The sequence below is a fragment of the Rhinatrema bivittatum genome, unplaced genomic scaffold (genome assembly GCF_901001135.1).
Source record: "Rhinatrema bivittatum unplaced genomic scaffold, aRhiBiv1.1, whole genome shotgun sequence".
In the NCBI taxonomy this organism is placed as follows: Eukaryota; Metazoa; Chordata; class Amphibia; order Gymnophiona; family Rhinatrematidae; genus Rhinatrema; species Rhinatrema bivittatum.
In genome coordinates, this window is record NW_021820631.1 from 115,837 (window position 1) to 134,400 (window position 18,564).

Here is an 18,564-nt window from a genome sequence, read left to right on the forward strand (position 1 = left end):
TGGAGTCGCTGTTAAAAGAAGGAATAGTGAGCTATCTACAGTCGGAAGAATTTCTGGACCAGAGGCAGCATGGATTCACCAGGGGAAGATCCTGTCAGACAAATCTGATAGAATTTTTTGACTGGGTAACCAAGGAATTGGATCAAGGAAGAGCGCTCGATGTCATCTACTTGGACTTCAGCAAAGCTTTTGATACGGTTCTGCACAGGAGACTGGTGAATAAATAAGAAGCTTAGGAGTGAGTGCCAAGGTGGTGACCTGGATTGCAAACTGATTGACGGACAGAAGACAATGTGTGATGGTAAATGGAACTTACTCTGAAGAGAGAGCGGTGTTGAGCGGAGTGCCACAAGGGTCGGTGTTGGGACCGGTCCTGTTCAATATCTTTGTGAGCGACATTGCGGACGGGATAGAAGGTAAGGTTTGTCTTTTTGCGGATGACACTAAGATCTGCAACAGAGTGGACACGCCGGAAGAAGTGGAGAGAATGAGACGGGATTTAAGAAAACTGGAAGAGTGGTCGAAGATATGGCAGCTGAGATTCAATGCCAAGAAGTGCAGAATCATGCATATGGGGTGTGGAAATCCGGAAGAACTGTATTCGATGGGAGGAGAAGGGCTGATGTGCATGGGGCAAGAGAGAGAACTTGGGGTGATAGTGTCTAATGATCTGAAGTCGGCGAAACAATGTGACAAGGCGATAGCTAAAGCCAGAAGAATGCTGGGCTGCATAGAGAGAGGAATATCGAGTAAGAAAAAGGAAGTGATTATCCCCTTGTACAGGTCCTTGGTGAGTACTGTGTTCAGTTCTGGAGACCGTATCTCTGAAGGGACAGAGACAGGATGGAGGCAGTCCAGAGAAGGGCGACCAAAAAGGTGGAGGGTCTTCATCAAATGACTTATGAGGAGAGATTGAAGAATCTAAATATGTACACCCTGGAGGAAAGGAGTAGGGGTGATATGATACAGACTTTCAGATACTTGAAAGGTTTTAATGATCCAAAGACAACGACAAACCTTTTCCGTTGCAAAAAGATCAGCAGAACCAGGGGTCACAATTTAAAACTCCAGGGAGGAAGACTCAGAACCAATGTCAGGAAGTATTTCTTCACGGAGAGGGTGGTGGATACCTGGAATGCCCTTCTGGAGGAAGTGGTGAAGACCAAAACTGTGAAGGATTTCAAAGGGGCGTGGGATAAATACTGTGGATCCATAAAGTCTAGAGCAGTGGTTCTCAACCCTGTCCTGGGGACCCCACAGCCAGTCGGGTTTTCAAGATATCCACAATGAATATGCATGAGAGAACATTTGCATGCACTGCAGCATGCAAATGTTCTCTCATGCATATTCATTGTGGATATCTTGAAAACCCAACTGGCTGTGGGGTCCCCAGGACAGGGTTGAGAACCACTGGTCTAGAGGATGTGAATGAAGAGAAGAGGCATGGGGGTGGCTTGAGGGAATGATGGCCACTACCTGGAGATGAATATCCTTATTCAATAATGCGACTCCAACATTGCTCTATGCTTCAACGGCAAGAAGAAATGTGGAAAAAATGATTTGCAACTACATAAAAGCAGGGGAGTAGCTTGCTTGTTATGGCGGTTACTACCCCAAACCAAAAATACCTGATACTTCACTTTCAACGCAAATCCAGCATAACTCTCTGCTTCAACGGCAGGGGAGGAAGTTTGACACTTCACACATATCCAGCATAGCTCTCTGCTTCAACAGCAGGGGAGCAAGTCTGATATTTCACTTTCAGAGCAAAGCCAGCATAGCCCTCTGCTTCAACGGCAGGGGAGCAAGACTGATACTTCACTTTCAATGCATAGCCAGCATGGCTCTCTGCTTCAACGGCAGGGGGGAATGAAGAAAGGTGGATCTATATTCAGGCAAAAGTCAACAAGGACTGAATTACATAGTCTGAATAAACAGATAAGCATGGGTGTAACTTGCTTATTGCGGTGGTTAATACCCCTAACTAAATTAAGCTATTTCACTTAGATGCAGTTCCAACACTGCTCTCTACATTAATGGCAGGGGTGGAAGGGAAATAGAATAAAAAAAAAGGTTACTAAGAGCCAAGAGGAACAGATAAGTATGTGAGAGAAAAAAAAAACAAAGTGCGAAAGCTTGCTGGGCAGACTGGATGGGCCGTATGGTCTTCTTCTGCCGTCATTTCTATGTTTCTATGTAAGTGCTGATATTCAGCACAACAGGCTAAGTTTAATCTGCTAGCTCCAGCCAGACAAATATCAGAATTGTATTGGCTAAATTTAAGTGAATTATCATCTGGAAACAGATGAGAATGACTTGTTAAAATGAGAAGGGTAATTTTTAGCTTACCTGTGGTGTTTGTACTCTTGGACCTGCAAGCCGATTTTCAAAGGGAAACTCCTGACAGAGTTTCCCTTTGAAAATTTCTCAGTGGCCACCAACATGGGAATTTTTTTAACTAACATGCTTTGCTTGAGCAAGTTCAAAGAATGTGGATTAAACAATGAGCAGGGATTTTTCAAATGAAATCCCTGTGCCTACTTCAACTGGTGACTAATAACTGTGCTATTAATTGTCCATATATTATTTCCTGAAGGAGGTGAGCAGTTTTCAAGGGCACCTTCTGTGCAGGATAACTTCTGTTTACCGTGGAGAATCCCTTTCAAAATTGCCCCCTAACTGATTTTCTTTGCCACTCAATAGCGTTTTGAAAATTGATCTGATAGTTTCCTGTATACATGGAAACATGTGCATCTCTTCCATTGACCAAATTCTTCATGTGTGCTGTCTTGTCGGTTTGTCTTTAGAGATTTTTGCATATCATAATCATGCCCTATTGAATGCAACTCCCTTGAGTTTTTGTTTGTCTTTTTTTACCGCTTTCACTGTCTTTTCCTTTATTTACTTACTCCCTTGCTCCCAGGTTCATTCACTTCTGTTTCCTTTGGTTTAAACATTTCTCTTGTTGGCCATGATAGCTTCTGTGAAAGAAACTCCACAACCGTTCTGCTTCTGTGCCAGGTCATTTTACATGTAGTGAATTGACCTTGCTCTTGCTACCCTGAATGAATCTAAGCCGACTGTGTCCTTCAACACATTAACATCCACATGTGCAATTATTCTTTGCTTGTCTCTTTCTACTAACTGCACTCACACTTTAGCCACAACAAAATGATGGTCGACCCAATTGCATCTCTTCCGTTCACCTTTTCCTTGCACACAGACGTAAGGTGCTTGTCCCTCATCATTATGTTACTGATAATGCTTTTGATCACCTCGTCTGAAGAAACCCAGGTAAGCTGGTGAGATTGCATTTGCTGGCAGCTGACGTTATGAATCACCTGTTCATCCATTTCCATTTTCTTTATTGGTTTCATTTAGATGGAAGACCTACATCATGTGGGAGCTTATGGTTGAGCAATTCGTGCACTGCTTGTAAGCTGCTGTACCCTTGTCTACTGTCATTCCTTCTGTTCGTATATAATGCAGTAATAGAACTGCTTAGTTGTAACATGGCAATGTCATTCACCTCCAGCACTTGCAGTACAATCTTTCACAAGGATGTTGGAAGTCTAGTCATGAGATCATAGTAACTCTATTTTTGTTCTCTCTTTCTTTTCCCAAGTATTCCACCAGCTTTTTGTCAATATCATTCACACCACCACCACATCTGTTTACATTTTCCTGCAATATTCCAGCTGATTTACCTGCAGTCCTTTATTCCTCTTCACCTTTGGTCGCTGTCCTTGTTGGATAATGGTTTTCACTCACAGCTGCTCATTCTGCATTTGTCACTACAACTTCCAGTCGTGCCCAAGTGTCACATGAAAGGAAGAGATTCAGTGCCATATTGTTAACTATTATAATGCTTTCTAAAAATATTTAGCATTTTACACTCCTTTAGTATGCAGTAAACACTAGGATAAGCATTGGAGCAATGGGCAGGGAATTAAAAGACCTTTAGTGGTCACATGGAAGTTAATACCCTAACTCAGGGATGTGCAAACAGGAGGGGGGGGGGTGTGCAAATGAGCTTCCAGGGGGCTGCCAGCAGCAGTGAGCTGGGACAAAAAGGCAAGAGTGCCTGTCTCCACAGTCTGGAACCTAGTGGAGTGATATACCATGGGGGAAAGTGCATGTGGCTCCTGGTGTGCTGTTTTGAAATATTTTATTGGTGGTTGGGAAATTAAAAGAAAATGTGTATGATTTTAATAGTTGTTGTTCTATTTGCCAGTAGTTTTGAAATATTTATTCTTTTATTAGTATGCTTCTACTATTATAATAATGTTTTATGTTTCTTGATTTTATTGTTTTATAAGGAATGGTGGTACCGATTTTCCATTGTTACACTATAGATATAGTTTGGCATTTTAGGGTTTCAATTTCAATTTTTATGTGCATATTGCTGGTCCTAATTTGTGATCCTTTATTCTGTATTTGGTGAGGGTCTGTCTCTGCTCTGTGTGTGTTGCCAAGGTGAGAGATTCTGCTAGTATCTAGTGTCTGTGTAGGGATCTATAGCAACAATTGGGTTTGTTTTATTTCCCCAGTCGGTGGTGTATTTGAATTCTAGCACAGTGTTGCTTTTTCACAGGCAGGGTTCTTGTTGTTTGAGTTCTTGATGTTACTACTGTTATGTTATAAGTTTGCTTTATAGATTTTGAGTGTCTTTTATGCAGGTTTTTGTGTTAGTTCAAAATGTGTCTGGCAGTGGAAGGAGTTTGTGCTTCTATTACTGTGAGGTGCCTGTCTGGATGTGGTGTGATATCTGTCTGTCTTTGTGTTTGTGTGTATCTGATTGCTCCTCTCGATAACCTGAAGAGAATCAAAACCGGAATTTTGAGCTTCTGATTGGCAGTGTGATTGCCTGCTGTTTGGCAAACAATCAACAACTGATTGTTGATGCGAGACTTTGACATATACAGACATACATATATATACAATGTAACCCAATTTTGGGTGGGTGGGTGGGCCAACAAATTGTATGGATGGAAGGAGGGGCCATGGCTCAAAAGGTTTGCTCACCCCTGCCATAGCTGAATGAGTCAATAATCCAGTGATGGCATTGGTGCCTGACTAGGAGTGATTATTGCCATTTAAAACTGCAAAAGCTGTTTGCTTTACAAAGAAAATCAATGTTGTAGATTGTTAGATGTCAGCATTTTGTCAGAGCACAGAAGGAGTAACAGTTTCTGCAGTGCACTGGATACAGGATGTAGTTCTTTACTACCAATACATGTTTATAGTAAGCAGCAGAGTATAATGTGTCTTAGCACACTGATCGTATTTATGGCTTGAATGATGTTCCATCACCTACTAGTACATAGTCTTATTCCTTTAAGAGGGTCTCACTGTCCAAGTTACTGAACTCACAATTTGCAATCAAGATGTGGGAATGGAAAATATTTTATCTTCTATGAGCAGTGTGGAAATGGAGTCCCATGAGACTCTCCTGTCTTGCTAAAATAATTGTGCTTACCTTTCGATGATATGCTCATTAACTGCTCAATATCATTTTACAGTTTTTACATTGAAGGAGTGTATGTGAGATCATTTCTGTCACATTAAGAGGATTTTACTGAACTTGGTTAACATTTATTACATTTTAGAGTCTTCTTTCAGAGATGTAATTAGATTTCAATGAGAAATATCACTTTTGTGAAGTGTTGAAGCATCTTTTAAGTAAATAAGACAATTTTCATGATAAAATTACTAAATAGCTTTGTATTCATCCACCAGACTAGTCCAGACAAACGGTACTTAAGGCACTGTGCCACCTGCAGTTTTTCAGTATTCTGTCTCCAGCAGATGGTAGGGGAGTCCATCCTGCAATTGGACTGTTTGGTGAAGGAAAATTGATTCCAGGGGTGTTAAGTCGTGAAGTCCGTCCCTCTGGTTTTGTAGGATTGAGCAGGAGGTCAGTGCCAGGCTTGTACTCATCCAGTGAAGATGGTCTGATAGCCAGTGGTACTAGCTCCCTCAGTCCCTGTCCTCTTCTCCCTCCTTGAATAGGATCCATTCCTGACCTCTTGAGTGAAGACTTCAGCAAGGAAAGTGTATAGTTTTCTTTTTGGCTTGGTCCCTTTAAGAAGTTTTAAAAAAATGGGGCTGCCTGTAGGAAGAGGCCTGTAAGCAGGGGATCAGCACCAGTGTGACCTGTAGTGTGATCTGTTTGGGATTGAGGTTTTCTGGCTGAGAGAGGGAATCCGCTCCAGAGCAGGTTTGTGTGTTGCTGTGCCATGCCTTTCACATGGCATCTCCCGCAGAGCACGGGAAACTCTGCCTTCCATTTTGGGATCATCTGGGAAAGATTTTACACCTCGGATTTATGCCAGGCATCTGTGGATGGCAGGGAGAATGTCTTGGGAGTCTGTCACCTAACCACAGAGCCCAAAAGAGATTCTATGAAGAAGCAGCAGCTATATCCTGCTTCAGGCTCTGTTGGTTTGGGAGAGACCTGCTCAGATCCTCCAAATTTGTCCCCCATGGTGGAGGGACCTGCACCTTAGAATTTGGAGAAAGGAGGTCTCCTTGGACCAGGTTATAGGTGAATATTTCCCCTGAATTTGTGCTTTTAATGCATAAAGTATTTTTGATTAGGAAAAAACCTCTGGTTTAGGTATGAAAGGGACCTTTCCTGGGGTCCAGTAATTTCCTCCATCCGAAGAAGAGCAAAATTTTGCCTGATCCCCAATTTGGATTGGGATTCAGTGGCTTCAGAGGGGCAATTGCCGGAGAAGACTCCTGAGGAATCACTAGGGGACAGAGAGCTAGAGAAGGACCCTCTGAAGGAAGGGGAATTTCCAGTTCTGGACAACTTAGTGTTTATGATTACTCAGGCTCTGACAGAGCTAGGAATAAAGGAAAAAAGAGTACAGAAGGAAGAGGAAGGTGAGGACCCCTTTTTAGAGGGCCTTAAGGGCCTTCCTAAGACCTTCCATTTTTATCAGACAGCTAAGGCATCTTATATCATGAAATAGGATGCTAGAGGCTGATCTAAAGGTCAGTAGGGCCATGGCAAAATTATACCCACTCCTGGAAGAGACTTTGGAAATGTTGAAGGTTCCAAAGGTAGATGCCTTGGTCTCAGCGGTTACTAACAAGACTACCATCCCAGTGGAAGGCTGTGGAGCTCTTAAAGACTTAGGATTGGAAGATATATATTTACCTCAAGAGAATATTTGAGGTGTCAGCGTTGGCACTCTGGGCAGCTGTTTGTAGCAGTGTCATAGTTCGAGCGTGTTTATGCTGGGTATAGCAAATTCCTGTGGCAGTCTGAGGAAAAGGAGGCGGAGCACCTAGAGGCAGGTTTGACTTTTATTGCTGATGCACTGTATTATTTGCATCGCATGCAGCTAGAAATATGCTGTCAGCATTTTCAGTTATGGGTTAATAAAACAAGAGGGTAGGAGATCTAAAAAAGCCGTGGGGACAACACAATAGAATAGATGCCAAGAAATGTCAGTTTAGAATCTTTATTATGGAGACTTATTTTTTCAGATGAACTAGTCTCCATAATAAAGATTCTAAACGGACATTTCTTAGCATTTTCAGTTAGACAGCTGCTTTTGTTACACAACTGGGCAGTGGATGTAAAGTTCAAATCCCAGCTTAGTAGTCTTCCCTTTAGAGGGAAGTTACTTTTTGGCTAATATTTGGAAAAGCTGGTCAAGTTCTTAAGAGATTTAAAGCCTCTTAAGTTGACTCAGGTTAAGCCTAAGGAAAATTGAAAATCTTTCTCCAGTAGACAAAAGTTTTGAGAGGTCAGGTGCTATCATCGAAGTAAGAATTCTTCAGTATGCAACCTAGTCCCAGCTCTTTCATGGAGCCCACAGAAATTCTTGGAAGAGTGTGGGGTCCATTGCAGGAGGGCTTAAGGGTTCTCAATGAAGGTCAATTAGTCCATTCCTCAGATGTGCAAATCAGGGGGAAGTTATCCCTTTATTTCAAGGAGTGTGCCAAGATTTCAACTGACCAATGTGTCTTTCCATGCTTAGATTTTACTCATCTAGTAGTCAAGTCATGCATGGTCTCTCTGTGTGGCTCTCAGGAATAAAGGGAAACAGTGATATCCACGTTGAATGTCTTCTCCTTTTAACTGAGGTAATTCCAGTTCCAGAAGAGGAGAGAGGTCAGAGTCATTATTCCATATATTTTGTGGTGCTTAAGAAGGAAGGCACCTCTCATCCCATTTTGAATCTACAAAAGGTGAACACACCTTAAAAGTATCTCATTTCCACATGAATATTCTTTGGTCTCTTATTGCAGTGGTCAGAAAAGGAGAGTATCTGGCATTGTTTCTTTTGGAGGCTTATCCTCACATTCATATTTGGAGAGATCATCAACGACACTTAGGTTTGCAGTACTAGGAGGACATTTCTAGTTTCAGGAACTTCTCTTTGGGCTGGCAATGAACATTTTCCAAGGGCATGATGGTCATGGCAGTGGACCTTTGCAGAGTGGCAATCATGATGACTCCTTACTTGGACTATTGGTTGATTCGGGTGAAGATGGAGGTCGCTTGTCATTGCTCAGTTCACAGGATGATTTGCCTTTTGTAAAGTCTAGGTTGGGTTGTCTGTTTTGCTAAAAGCAAGTTGGATCCATCTCATAACCTGGAATATGTGGGTAGCCAGTTCAAGATTAACATGGAAAAAGTGTTTCTTACAATGGAAAGAAGCCTGAAACATTAGAGTCATATTCAGTTACTGTGGAAGCCTTTTCCCAGAGCATGGGATTAACTTCAAGTGTTAAGGTCTATGGCATCCACATTAGATCTGGTTCCATGGGCGATGGCTCATGGCTATTGCAGTGAGCTCTTCTTTCATGATGGGATTCCCAGTCATAGGATTAATAAGTCATGTTGTCCCTTCCGCAGGAGACAAGATTGAGTTTTTACTGGTGGCTGTCACACAGCAATTTATCCAAAGGAATCTAGTTGGAGATTCTGGATTGAGTGACAGAGACTACAGATGCAAGATTGAGTGGCTGGGGAGCAGTGTGTCAAGGGAAGATGGTTTAAGGTTGATGGACTCAGTTGGAGTTATCCTAGTCCATCAATCACTTGGAAACAAGGTTGATCAGAAGAGCCTTGCTGCCCTTTCTGCCTTTGGCCAGCAGTCAAGTGGTGAGAGTGCTGTCAGACAATGCGACTGTAGTAGCATATATAAACAGGAGCTGCATGTTTTGGATGTGTGTAGGATTCTCCTGAAATATGTAGAGGTCACAAATTGTTTTAGGGAATCAGACCACCTTTTTGAGTTATTCATTGGTCGCTCCAAAGGAGAAAAGACTCCTAAGGCTCTATAGCTAAGTGGATTACGGAGATCATTGAGTTAACATATATTGGCAAGGAATTGGAGATTGCATAGGATCTTAAGGCTTATTCCACTAGAACTCAAGGGGAATGTCAGTTGGTCATAGCAAAATATATTTGTAGGGTGGCCACTTGAGTTTTCACATCACACTTTCTCCAAGCATTACAGATTGGATGTCCATGCTCTAGGTCCTGTGGTTTTTGGAGTGGACATTTTACAAGCAGTTCTTGCAGGTTCCCTCCTAGTTTAATGTGGCTTAGGTACCTTCTATCCATCTGGACTGGTTTGGGGGATGAAGAGAAAGGAAAAATTGGTTCTTACCAGCTAATTTCTTTCCTTAAGTCCTACCAGAGCAATCCAAAATCACATCCAATTCTTTTCTGAAGATTGCTCTTATTGTGTGTACCATATATATGGTTTTTCTGTGTAAAAGTCTGACGTTAGTTACTCATCAGTGGAGAGATGTTGGGCTTGGATTTGGGTTTATCAATGTTTGATTCTTTCCTTCTGCTCATTAGAGTGTAATTAGTTGTCTTTGTTACATTTTTACTGAGAGACTGCTGGTGGCACAGTGCCTTAAATTCCATCAATCTGGACTGGTCTGGTAGGACTCAAGGAAAGAAAATTAGCAGGTAAGAACCAATTTTTTATTATTCAGAAAAGAATATTTCCCCCTTCTGTTCCTATAGAAAACAATTGTATTTGATAAGCCCTATGAGGTTGATAATCAAGTGTTTGTCCAAGTAACCTTTTGAGTTATCAGGACAAACCACAAAATTTAAATTTCCTGCCCCACCAAAGTGGATACATTTTACCCAGGTAAGTCATTATCCAAGTGCATGGATAAAAAGAGAAAAGGTGGTGGCATTCAGGTGCATGGCTAGAAGTTTTCTAGGTAGCACCAATATTCAGCCAAGTAAGCCTGGCCTGAGAATACGCTATTCTAAAGTGACTGGAGTAACTTTAGATGAGTATATTCAGCAGCAGCCTTATCCAGCTAAGTACCACTGAATATCCTTGTAAGGTTATCTGGGTAACGTTACCACTTACTGGGCTGTTGATTATAGACCTCTCTGTTTTTAAATGTAGCAAGATAATGGCTTTGTAGTATGTGGTTTTCTTGTAAATTGGCCTGATGGTCTGCCATGGTCCTAATGAGCTGTGCCCTCTTCTTCTTCTCAGCCGTATGTGCACTGTGCTGTCTTGCTTTGTCTCTTGCGATATCTTGAGATGAAGAATGGCGGAAAATCTTTAAGAAGAGATCCATTTTTCAGGTTAGTGAAGACTAAAAATTAGAATCTTAAAAAGCAAGGCTAGTAAGGTTGGCTCAGTGGCTTACTGCTGTGCACTGTCATGCAGAAGACTGCATCACAGACTAGGCTGGAGATACTACAGTGACAGCATTCATAGGCCTTGGGGGAGGTGAAGGAGTCCCAGTCATCACACATTGGTGACAGCTAATGGCCAGACTTCAGGTTCACATTTGTTGGGTTCAGAAGGAGCCTTGATTTGTGACCCTCACAACTGTGGACTATTGCAGCGATGGCTCGGCAGAGTCAAGGGGATTTAAAATATGGGAAAAACCCTCATAGTTGTGAATGAAAGCTCATGATGCAGAGCTCAGTGGGCTGATTTTGACTGAGCTGGAAGCCCAAAAGAGCAGGAAGAAACTGCTGGGCCCCAAAAAAGGCAGGACTTGCAAGAATCTGGTGCATGCCTTAAATATAGTGCAGAGACATACCACATGTTTTTTGGGTAGAGGCAAATATAACTTAAATTATATTCACCTTGTGGGATGTTTCTCAAAAAGATTTTTCCCAGAGGCATAAAGTATGTAAACCCTATTTTAAAATATGGCTCATGGGTCTAGTAGCTTTACAGCTGACTGGGAGGTAGCATAATACCAGAGTTAATGAGTATTATCCTCAGACTGAGAGCCAAACAACACAGGTGTAAACTTATACTAAAAGGAGAGGAAAAATTAGGAGTTTAAATCTCTCACTTTTACACACATGAAATCAGAATCAGCTGTTTTACTTTTAGTTTGCAATTAATTATGAACAGAGTTGGCGAGGTGTCTCTTTGCATTATAATATATCAGTGGATAGACAATAAATCTTTCAGTTGTCTGAATATACTAAGAGCCTCCTAAGGGGCTCTTAGGGAAGATAAGGCCATTGCAGAAAGACTAAATTAATTCTTTGCTTCTGGGTTTACTAATGAGGATGTTGGGGAGATACCAGTTCCGGAGATGGTTTTCAAGGGTGATGAATCTGATGAACTGAACCCCAAATCACTGTGAACATGGAAAATGTAGTAGGCCAGATTGACAAACTAAAGAGTAGCAAATAACCTGGACCAGATGATATGTATCCTAGGGTTCTGAAGGAACTCAAAAATGAAATTTCAGATCTGTTAGTTAACATTTGTAACCTATCATTAAAATCATCCATTGCACCTGAAGACTGGAGGGGGGCCAACGTAACCCCAATATTTAAAAAGGGCTCCAGGGGCTATCTGGGAAACTATAGACCAGTGAGCCTGACTTCAGTGCCAGGAAAAATAGTAGAAACTATTATAAAAATCACAGATCATATGGAAAGACATGGTTTAATGGAACACAGTCAATATGGATTTACCGAAGGGAATCTTGCCTCACAAATCTGCTTCATTTTTTTGAAGGGGTTAATAAACATGTGGATAAAGGTGAACTAGTAGATGTAGTGTATTTGGATTTTTAGAAGGCATTTGACAAAGTCCCTCATGAGAGGTTTCTAAGAAAACTAAAAAGTCATGGGATAGGAGGTGATGTCTTTTCGTGGATTACAAACTGGTTAAAAAACAGGAAACAGAGAGTAAGATTAAATGGTTAATTTTCTCTGTGGTAAAGGATAAACAGTGGAGTGCCTCGGGGATCTGTACTTGGACCGATGCTTTTCAATATATATATATAAATGATCTGGAAAGGAATACGACGAGTGAGGTTATCAAATTTGCAGATGATACAAAATTATTCAGAGTTGTTAAATCACAAGCGAATTGTGATACATTGCAGGAGGACCTTGCAAGACTGGAAGAATGGGCATCCAAATGGCAGATGAAATTTAATGTGGACAAGTGCAAGGTGTTGCATATAGCGAAAAATAACCCTTAGTGTAGTTACACGATGTTAGATTCCATATTAGGATCTACCACCCAGGAAAAAGATCTAGGCATCACAGTGGATAATACTTTGAAATCATCAGCTCAGTGTCCTTCAGCAGTCAAAAAAGCAAACAGAATGGGCCGGATTTTCAAAAGGTTACGCGCACGCTGGGCCTATTTTTAAAAGGCCTGGCGATGCGCGTAAAGCCCCGGGACTTACACGCAGTTAGGGGAAGGGGTGGGAAGGTCATGATAGGGGGAAGGGAACGGAGGAAGGCAGCACGGCTTGGCGTGCACAATTGTGCACACCCTTGTGCGCGCCGACCCTAGATTTTATAATGTGTGCGCACCGGTTAGCGCACGCACATGTAGGCTGCGCATGCATGTTATAAAATCTACCCCAATGTTAGGAATTATTAGGAAGGGAATGGTTAATAGAACGGAAAATGTCATAATGCCTCTGTATCGCTCCATGGTGAGACTGCACCTTGAATACTATGTACAATTCTGGTCACCGCATCTCAAAAAAGATATAGTTGTGATGGAGAAGGTACAGAGAAGGGTGACCAAAACGATAAAGGGGAAGGAACAGCTCCCCTATGAGGAAACGTTGAAGAGGTTAGGGCTGTTCAGCTTGGAGAAGAGACAGCTGAGGGGGGATATGATAGAGGTCTTTAAAATCATGAGAGGTCTTGAACGAGTAGATGTGAATCAGTTATTTACACTTTCAGATAATAGAAGGACTAGGGGGCACTCCATAAAGTTAGCAAGTAGCACATTAAAGACTAATCGGAGAAAATTCTTTTTCACTCAGCGCACAATTAAGCTCTGGAATTTGTTGCCAGAGGATGTGGTTAGCGCAGTTAGTGTAGCTGGGTTTAAAATAGGTTTGGATAAGTTATTGGTGAGAAGTCCATTAACTGCTATTAATCAAGTTGACTTAGGGAAAATGGCCTCTGCTATTACTGGCATCAGTACCATGGGATTTTCTTAATATTTGGGTACTTTCCAGGTCTTGTGGCCTGGTTTGGCTTCTGTTGGAAACAGGATGATGGGCTTGATGGACCCTTGGTCTGACCCAGCATGGTAATTTCTTATGTTCTTATGAAATTATCCTATTTCATATATATCATCTTCCACAGAGAAAGAACCGTAGACCTTTCCACTGTAATATGATGGATATGTTCATAATTAACCCTTTTCTGTGTTGAATAAAAAGGACACTTAGAAGAATCCAGTAAATAAAATAAGTTGAAAGTTGCCTCAAACAGAATAAGAGCATTACTTATCTCAAGCTTGAGTTACTTAAAGTGAGAAAACTATGAGGACCAGTAAATGAAGTGTAAAGATTCATTGCTGAATTCACCTCTGGCCTGCAAGTGGCACTATAAGCCACTGGATCTATCTATCCAGTCTTCCCAGCCCTATGCCCTCACTCCTCTAAAGCAAACACTTTGTTTCCTGCATAGACTTGTATTTATACTCAGGCAGTTTTGTCAGTCAGCTGCCAGAACTTAACCCTACTTTCCTGGTCCTTGAACTGAGGCTCCGTGTTTGTTACCTGTATCCAAAAGACTTGTTTGAACATAAGAACATGCCATACTGGGTCAGACCAAGGGTCCATCGAGCCTAGCATCCTGTTTCCAACAGTGGCCAATCCAGGCCATAAGAACCTGGCAAGTACCAAAAAACTAAGTCTATTCCATGTTACTGTTGCTAGTAATAGCAGTGGCTATTTTCTAAGTCAACTTAATTAATAGCAGGTAATGGACTTCTCCTCCAAGAACTTATCCAATCCTTTTTTAAACACAGCTATACTAACTGCACTAACCACATCCTCTGGCAACAAATTCCAGAGTTTAATTGTGCGTTGAGTGAAAAAGAACTTTCTCCGATTAGTTTTAAATGTGCCACATGCTAACTTCATGGAATGCCCCCTAGTCTTTCTATTATCTGAAAGAGTAAATAACAGATTCACATCTACCCTTTCTAGACCTCTTATGATTTTAAACACCTTTATCATATCCCCCTTCAGCTGTCTTTTCTCCAAGCTGAAAAGTCCTAACCTCTTTAGTCTTTCCTTAAAGGGGAGCTGTTCCATTCCCCTTATCATTTTGGTCACCCTTCTCTGTACTTTCTCCATCGCAATTATATCTTTTTTGAGATGTGGCGATCAAAATTGTACACAGTATTCAAGGTGCGGTCTCACCATGGAGCGATACAGAGGCATTATGACATTTTCTGTTTTATTCACCATTCCCTTTCTAATAATTCCCAACATCCTGTTTGCTTTTTTGACTGCCGCAGCACACTGAACCGACAATTTCAATGTGTTATTCACTATGATGCCTAGATCTCTTTCTTGGGTGGTAGCACCTACGGTAATATGGAACCTAACATTGTGTAACTATAGCATAGGTTATTTTTCCTTATATGCATCACCTTGCACTTATCCATATTAAATTTCATCTGCCATTTTGATGCCCAATTTTCCAGTCTCACAAGGTCTTCCTGCAATTTATCACAATCTGCTTGTGATTTAACTACTCTGAACAATTTTGTATCATCTGCAAATATGATTACCTCACTCGTCATATTTCTTTCCAGATCATTTATAAATATATTGAAAAGTAAGGGTCCCAAAACATGTCTTTCTATATGTTCTGTGATTTTGACGTTTAGAGCACTTTCCACTATTTTTCCTGGCACTGAAGTCAGGCTAACCGGTCTATAGTTTCCAGGATCGCCCCTGAGCCCTTTTTTTAAATATTGGGGTTACATTTGCTATCCTCCAGTCTTCAGGTACAATGGATGATTTTAATGAAAGGTTACAAATTTTTACTAATAGGTCTGAAATTTCATTTTTTAGTTTCTTCAGAACTCTGGAGTGTATACCATCCGGTCCAGGTGATTTACTACTCTTCAGTTTGTCAATCAGGCCTACCATATCTTCTAGGTTCACCGTGATTTGGTTCAGTCTATCTGAATCACTACCCATGAAAACCTTTTCCATTATGGGTACCTCCCCAACATCCTCTTCAGTAAACACCGAAGCAAAGAAATCATTTAATCTTTCTGAGATGGCCTTATCTTCTCTATGTGCCCCTTTAACCCCTCGATCATCTAACAGTCCAACTGACTCCCTCACAGGCTTTCTGCTTCAGATATATTTTTAAAAGTTTTTACTGTGAGTTTTTGCCTCTACGGCCATCTTCTTTTTAAATTCTTTCTTAGCTTGTTTTATCAATGTCTTACATTTAACTTGCCAACGGTTATGCATTATTCTATTTTCTTCTGTTGGATCCTTCTTCCAATTTTTGAATAAAGATCTTTTGGCTAGAATAGCTTCTTTCACCTCCCCTTTTAACCATGTCGGTAATCGTTTTTCCTTCTTTCCACCTTTTTTAATGTGTGGAATACATCTGGCCTGTGCTTCAAGGATGGTATTTTTTAACAATGACCAGGCCTCTTGCACACTTTTTACCTTTGTAGCTGCTCCTTTCAGTTTTTTCTAACAATTTTTCTCATTTTATCAAAGTTTCCCTTTTGAAAGTTTAGCACGAGAGCCGTGGATTTGCTTACTGTCCCCCTTCCAGTCATTAATTCAAATTTGATCATATTATGATCACTATTGCCAAGTGGCCCCACCACCGTTACCTCTCTCACCAAATTCTGTGCTCCACTGAGAATTAGATCTAAAATTGCTCCCTCTCTTGTCGGTTTCTGAACCAATTGCTCCATAAAAATGTCATTTATTCCATCCAGGAACTTTATATCTCTAGCATATACCGATGATACATTTACCCAGTTTATGCCTTTAGCATTCCTGCTTGATCTCTTTCATTTTCCTAGTTTCCTGGTGTACTCCAGCTTCCTGCTCTGTTCCAGACTTCTAGCACCTTGCTTGTTTTGGGGGCTTCCATTGGTCCTCTTGCCTTGTTGGCTACCAGCACCTGAAGGCTTAATCCAAGGGGAAGGGGATTGGCATAGGCAGTTTTCCCGCTTTCACTATCATCATCCTATATTCACCTCTCCAGACATTAGGCCACTCGTTCCTGAGGCATTCTACAGTCAACTGTTGTCACATGAAGTCCTAATTGAAGTATTTATTTTATATTTTATGTTGCAAATTATTGCTTGGTTATCAGGTTTAACTTATATTGTGATCTATTTGGTTTTGTGACTTAATTTTTCTTGCAACATATATTATGTATTGATGTCAATTATGTATGATTGTATTTAAATTGTAAGTTGTGGCTTATGTTCTATAGTTTTATGTTGGTATTTTGTTATGTCTTGATGTTTTTCTATTTAAATGTTTATTTTAATTATCATTTTTGTTTATAATATTATAATTACTTTTATGTAATGAACCCACTTTGAGCCTTTGAGAAAGGCGGTTTAACAAATTGAAGGATAAATATTCTCAATCTATATTCTAATAGCAAACAGGTGTGCAGATGCTGTACTAGAGGGACTTCCTGTTGCTGTATATACACAGTTGAGATGTGTTGTTTTGAAAAAATATGCTGGGAGCAATAATAAAAAGATTTTATACAGATAAACACGTTTACCTATGTAAAGACATGGTTTGAATATTTCCTCCTCCCCAGTACAGGTAAAAATATGCGCAATGTACATAGCGTACGTACTCTTACCTCCATGAATAAAGGGGCGAGGAAATCTCCTCATTTACTTTTACACCTGTACTTTGCTCCTACTTCAAGGAGTAAAATATGTGGAAACAAAAGTTATCCACATTCCCCTGCTGGCCACATTTTCAAAGGAAAACTGGGTGGAGAATTTTCCTTTGAAAATGAGTTTGCAGGGTTTGCAAGTTCCTCGCAGAGTTTCATTATTGGGTTTCTGCATGTAACTAAATAGTAATTCACAATAAGTCAGAAATGAGTTGTTTAGATGGGAAAGATCTTCCAAAGCCATGTTGTTTCTTACAGCTAATTCATTTGCTGAGATTAACAAAGAGTGAAAACTGTTTTTCTTTCATTGTTAGTGCTCGTACCAAAGATACCAAAGTTTTGAGATTTTCAGAAGTGTCAAGTGGTGAGGATGAGGATGTGCAAGCTGAAAGGGCAAAAGTCAGAGAAATGATGACCAGTGAGAGCTGCAGTGAGGTAATCCTATCATTCACATGTGAGAGAGACTTTGTATAGGAACTGATTGTACTTACACCAGCAGGAGTTGCTCACAGTCACACACGCAGTGGCAACTGTGATCTAAGCTTGTTTGAAGGGTTTACTCTGTTCTAACAGTTTAGAAAGTCCCAGAGATGATATTCCTTTACTGTATGTTTTATTGAAGCAGTCTTGTGTCTTACCAGTACACTTCAGCACATACAGAAGATAATGTCTGAGCAGGATATTGAACCTGGCATCTCAAAATCTTTCTTTACTTTTTATCTATTGGAAAATCCTGGATAGATCAAACTCACTGTATATAAAAGAAATCTCTTTATTAAGGATCTGACTGCATTTTTTACAAATTGTTACCTGCTTAGGAAGAATACATTTATATTCAGAACAAGAGCCTGGCCCTATTACTGTCTTCATTACATAGGATCTTCTGTATAGTAAATATAAAAGGAGGAAACTCAAATTCAGCTACCAAGTTAAGGTTTGATTTCAGGGCATTCATTTTGAATGCACTCACTCTCTCATTTTAAGTTTTATAGACATAAGGTTCACAAATTCTGCTTAGGTGAATCAAAAAGTCCTTATCTCCATTTCCAGGCCTAACTCCCTCCCAAGGGGTATGCAGTGTAAGAGGCCCTCTGCCTCTCAAGCTCTGTTGGGAGGACTGTTTACACTCTCTCCAATTTATTTAAAAGGAGACCATATAATTTAACTCAAACCATTTAAAATCAAAACCAGAAAAAAAACACTAAAAATGTGATTGTGATAGTAGTGAAGCCTTAGGTACAAATTCTGACTATGATGCTATTGGACAGCATTAAGGAAGACAAATGAAAAAACTCTCACACTCTGAATGTTTTGAAATGTTCTAAAGGTATTAGAGAATGTATATTTTCAAATGAGAAAGGTAACTTGAATTTAACTTATGTTGGTAGATAAGTGACTTAGAATGT

The 18,564-nt window shown here is 40.5% G+C and overlaps 1 protein-coding gene across 2 annotated transcripts in view; it reads left to right on the forward strand.

Annotated features, from left to right (window-relative positions):
• The window catches only part of LOC115081790 (ATP-binding cassette sub-family A member 5-like), a 230,039-nt gene that overhangs the window by 112,791 nt on the left and 98,684 nt on the right, over positions 1–18,564 (forward strand). For both annotated transcript variants that reach the window (XR_003853873.1, XM_029586163.1), the window contains exons 5-6: positions 10,500–10,591; positions 17,473–17,593. Coding sequence is in view for 1 of the 2 variants with exons in the window: in XM_029586163.1 (XP_029442023.1) it covers positions 10,500–10,591; positions 17,473–17,593 (213 nt within the window). In the remaining variant the exon portion in view is untranslated. The remainder of the gene's footprint in view (positions 1–10,499; positions 10,592–17,472; positions 17,594–18,564) is intronic.